Source organism: Octopus bimaculoides, chromosome 18 (genome assembly GCF_001194135.2).
Source record: "Octopus bimaculoides isolate UCB-OBI-ISO-001 chromosome 18, ASM119413v2, whole genome shotgun sequence".
Taxonomy (NCBI): domain Eukaryota; kingdom Metazoa; phylum Mollusca; class Cephalopoda; order Octopoda; family Octopodidae; genus Octopus; species Octopus bimaculoides.
This window is the reverse complement of record NC_068998.1, coordinates 13,913,395-13,918,927: the sequence shown is the minus strand read 5'-3', so window position 1 is coordinate 13,918,927 and position 5,533 is coordinate 13,913,395. Positions and strand designations below refer to the sequence as shown.

Sequence of the window (5,533 nt, the reverse complement as noted above, 5' to 3'; positions counted from 1 at the left end):
CCTGGGGTCGATTTGTTCGACTAAAGGCGGTGCTCCAGCATGGTCACAGTCAAATGACTGAAACAAGTAAAAGAGTAATATATATATATATATATATATATATTTATTTATTTATTTATATGATAAATGTAAGACGGAAGATGCACGATATACACATATATGTACGTAAACATTTTGTGTGTGTGTATGTATTTATTTTCATTAATTTTCAATTATTTGAAGTCGGGATATTTTCAGTAGTCTAACTCTCTATTCTGAAGAAGATCGGTTTAGTCAGAATAGCCGTTTAATAAAACGAACAGGTTGACATCACACCGCATGTTACAGCAAAATGGCGCAGGTTGAGGAAGTTACCAGCGTGGACAGACTGAATACAATCCTTACTGAGGCGAGATCGAACCTTGTTGTTTTACATTTCTCTGCTAAATGGTCGGGAGAATGTGAGCAAATGAATGATGTATTGCGTGAACTGGCAAAAGACCCTCATTATGTAAACGTACGGTTCCTTTTGGTGGAGGCTGAAGATCTTGTTGAATTGACAAAGAAGTATCAAGTAGCTAACGTTCCTGTGTTTATCTTTTTCAAAAATAAATCACGGATCGATACTCTGGAAGGTGTCGATGCCTTGGAACTATGTAAAAAAGTCAAGAATCTCGTCGAAGCTACAGTTTCGATACCAGCTGAAGAGAGCGAAGAAGACATAAATGTGAAACTACAAGCGCTCGTTAACCAAGCTCCTGTCATGCTTTTCATGAAGGGTACTCCCGATGAACCTAGATGTGGTTTCAGTCGTACCATCATCGGTATCCTGAATGAGCACAATATCGACTATTCTCATTTTAACATACTCAGCGATGAAAATGTGCGCCAGGGATTGAAGAAATTCTCCGACTGGCCTACTTATCCTCAGTTATATCACAAAGGGGAACTTATCGGTGGATTGGATATAGTCAAAGAATTGTCAGAATCGAACGAGCTTCAAAAGATGTTGCCCCAGAAAGAAGATTTGAATGCTAAATTGAAAACCCTCATCAACAAAGCAAGTGTTATGCTGTTTATGAAAGGTTCCCCCGATACACCACGTTGTGGATTCAGTAAAACTACTATTGGTATTTTGGAAGAAACTGGCGTCACTTACGAAACGTTTGATATTCTTCAGGATGAAAGTGTGAGGCAAGGGTTGAAAACCTATTCCGACTGGCCTACATACCCCCAGTTGTATGTGAATGGTGAACTGGTAGGTGGACTTGACATTATTAAAGAACTTAAAGAAAACAATCAACTAGTTGATACCTTAAAAGGAACTTCATAAAATAATTAATCCTATTTAAGGTGACACAAATGATCTATGTATTGATCAATAAAGATTCCTTTTCTTCTTATCTGTTTGTAATAAGAAATAATTACACATACACAAACTCATAACACGAATCTATTCTCTTTACAGTTTTAATTAAATGTTTGAAGTTATGAAACTATATTGAAATTCTAATTTTTTTTTCGTTTTTTTCCCTGTCATAAAATTACTCATTTTATGTTATAACTAGACAATGTTTTGTAATTTAATATCTTTCCTAACACCTCTCAAGCGTGAAGTGCTACTTGTCGAAAACACTGTTAGCTAGCCAGTCGTGCCGCGATCAGTTTGTAAATATTAACCGCAGTAACTTCACTCATTTAACAATAATCCAGTGTCTGAGAAGGTTATAGTCACTGTCCACTTTCTGTATATTTGATAATAATAATAATAATATTACAAAAACCAAAGTAAAGTCGTAGCCTCCTTTATATTTTGAGCAATTAGAGTTAGAAGAAACACCGGTGTTTGGCGATAAGTTGACTACGTTCTGAGCGAGTTCTGCGTTTTTAATACACCAATTCTCTTACGAGAAGTTTCTCTGAGACAAAAATATTACAGCTACTACTGTTCTGCGTTTGTGTATACATCGTTGTTTTAATCTAATGCTTTTTAAAATGTGTGTATAGATTTTATCTTAATATTTGACAAATTACTATAAATTTCAGCACTTTCCTCTTGTTGAAGTAACGCGGCTTTTAGTGTTTATCGAACAAAGATGCATTGATTTATTTAATTGAAACAAAGCACACAAACTTAAATACTTGAGTGGTTAATAATATTAGGAAAGATATTAAGCCATAAAAAATGTTTGAGGACGATGAGTTGAGAAAGCACGTAATAAATGTCATTTGTATTTGAAATTATAATTTCACTAAAACGACTCCTTGTTTTAAATCCAGAAATTATTTAAGCAACATGGGTTACCAAAGACTCAATGAAATTATAGTTAGCATATTTAGAATTTACATATAACTACCTTATTATCCAGTTCTAATTATCATTGGGTGTCTTATTCCTTGATGTGTGTGTATATAGTACACCTAGTTCAGAAATAAAGGTTTGTAGTTCATGACCAGCTTGGGGCTCTGTATGTCTCCAGGAACAAGACACTTAATGATGATTAGCCAACTGGCACGTCTCTTCTACCTGTGGCATATGCCCTTTAAACTAGCAGGCTGTCTGCTCACCTTCCTTCACACAGCCACTGGGTGCACCACCTTTCATCACGCTAAGTCCACACTAATCAGTTTTCGCAATCCTTCCTCCACTGTCTGTATTTTCCCTTTAGACATCATCAATTTGCAGAAGTGCAAGCTGGACATGAGTCTCCTCAACTTCACCATTCTGCAATGTTTATGAGTGTTCCTTCTAGGATTATGTAACGGAATCCTTTAACCTTACAGTACAACACTTAGACACTATCTTATGCCAGCTTACAACACAGTGTACCATTATATACAAGACGCACCAATACTGCAACATCACCCAATGTTGTGAAACACTACCATATCCTACTTTAACACATCTTTACTTAAAGGTGTGGTCAAATTCTTTTTTTCTTATTATTTAGATTGTATTTTACTCTTCGCTAAATCCACACAATGATTTTACTAACGTGAAACCAGGATTTTCTACACCTGAAGAACTTGGGTTGATTGCATCCTACCAGGACCTTAGATTATATATTTATACACCCAAGAGGGTGTTGAAAAGTTCCTTGCTTTAAGGGTATTGCACAAGGCCTGGCTGGAATCCCAACCACCTGAGTTCTTTTACAGGGCTTAGAAAAACTGAAGGACAACTGCAATAAATTTGACTAAAATTCTTCAAGGCTGTGCCCCAGCATGGCCGTAGTATAATGACTGAAACAAGTAAAAAATAGAAAAAAAACCCATCCAACTCAAGATGTTGTTAATATCTGTTGTGAAATCTAAGAGAAGTGCTGTGGATGTATGTGGAAAATCTTGTCCTGCCCCTAAAAGGAGGAGTGATGAGTTTTTTTTTTATACGTTGTTCATTACATGGTGACATCACTAGTGGTGGTGCCATGGAAAAAGTTACTCGGTACACTCTAAATTGGATGGCATTAGGAAGGGCATCTGGCATTTGATTGTAGAAACTATACAGAACTGAAACATTAGAGCATGATGTTGTTATTCAGCATAGAAGGAGGATGTGAAATGATGATGATGGATATATATATATGTATATATATAATATATCAGTGATCTCATGCTCAAATTCATAGCCTCCGCATCAGACCATGTTTGGTGGAGTCAACATGCTGTGACCTTTGTTGAACTCTTGGCAGCATGTTGCAACCCAAAGTTCTCAATAAGACAACCATACCTCGGAAACAAACCTAAAAACGATATATAAGCTTGGCATCTTAATGACTTTTCCATTAGACTACTTCAGATTGCATAATTGTAACTGAAAATATTGAAAATTGTGCTTCTGGGCAACTAATTGACATAACTATGTAAAGTTATTAATATTTCTTAATTATATATTTAACCCGTTAGCATTCAAAGTATTCTATCAAATTCAATGCATATTTATTCACATTTTTGAATTAATAATGTATTATCTTGTAGCCCTGAGATTTCAATGATGTAATTCTATATTTTTAGGATGACATTGCAGGGTGGGTGTGAGAAGCCAGATACATCCAGCTTGAACATAAAAGAAGTATAATATTTTGGCCGGATATGGCCAGTTTAAATGCTAAAGGGTGCAGGTTCATGGCTTAGTGGTTAGGGTATTCAGCTTGTGATTGTAAGGTCATGAGTTCAATTCCTGGTGACATGTTGTTTCCTTGAGTAAAACACTTTATTTCATGTTGCTCCAGGCCACTCAATTGGCAAAAATGGGTAGTACCTATATTTCAAAAGGACCAGCTTTGTCACCTCCTGTGTCCTGTTAAAATCTCCCTGAAAACTACATTAAGGGTACGTGTGTCTGTGGAGTGCTCAGCTACTTATACGTTAATTTCACGAGCAAGCTCTTCCATTAATTGGATCAACTGGAACCTTCATAGTCGTAACCGATGGAGTGCCAGTAAATGATAAAAGGTTAAAATATATCACGTCTCTTTGAAATGCTCTTTCAATCTCTCTCTCTCTCCTCCCTCCCTCTCACACATACAACAGATTTCTTTCTGTTTCCATCTACCAAATTTCGGGCCTTGTGCCTAGAAAAAAATATTTCCCCTCAGCTAAACATTTTTTCACAGAAGACTAGAAATGAATGACACAACTCACATGATAGTGACTCCTGCAACCATCATGCACACACAGAACAAAGACATGGCTTCCCAATAATCTGGTTCCAAAATTTGGGGAGGGTGGCAGTTCTGAGTTTAAATTCCGCTGAGATCGACTTTGACTTTCATCCTTTCGAGGTCGATAAAATAATAAGTACCAGTTGAATACTGGGGTCGATATAATCGATTTATCCCCAGCCCAGAACTTGCTGGCCTTGTGCCAAAATTTGAAATCAATATTTACGTCCTACTAAGTTATCTCCCTTCAAACAAGCGTCTCCTTCACATTTCGTTTGTTATGAGATTGATGCGATAAGCATCAGACCAGATGATGTGGTTGATCATTTTAAGATGGTGCTCCAGCATTGCCACAGTCTAATGACTGAGACCATTAAAAGAAAAGAAAGAAAATAGACAACAAAGAAAACCATAAACTGTATATCGGATCTAACAAATAATCCAAGTGGAAGAAATTTGCAGAAGAGGGAAACACATAGAAGTGGTGAGTTCTGACTTCAGAATGTAGGATCAACATTGTGGTAAAAATGATGCTATGCCCGTCCAATACCAGTAGAGAAAAACGGGTGTAATTTGATGATGATAATGATAATGATAATCTATTTATTAATTCAAAGAAAATGACTTAGCATTTATGTGTTCCAGTTTTGCCAACGATAAGATAATAAAAGAAATAAAGAAACTGAAGTAGTAATGAAGAGTTTATGATATTGAAAAATAATGAAAATTCTTTCATTCCTTTATTACTAGAAATATGGAGGCGCAATGGCCCAGTGGTTAGGGCAGCGGACTCGCGGTTTCGATTCCCAGACCGGGCGTTGTGAGTGTTTATTGAGCGAAAACACCTAAAACGTCCACGAGGCTCCGGCAGGGGATGGTGGCGAACCCTG

At 36.7% G+C, this 5,533-nt stretch overlaps 1 protein-coding gene across 1 annotated transcript; it reads left to right on the top strand.

The window, feature by feature from the left end:
• The first annotated feature begins 266 nt into the window (after positions 1-266).
• LOC106881445 (glutaredoxin-3) lies at positions 267-1,478 on the top strand. The gene has a single exon (XM_014931829.2). It carries the CDS (start codon positions 332-334, stop codon positions 1,310-1,312), a length of 981 nt encoding a protein of 326 aa, XP_014787315.1. The 5' UTR covers positions 267-331; the 3' UTR covers positions 1,313-1,478.
• Positions 1,479-5,533: the final 4,055 nt, after the last annotated feature.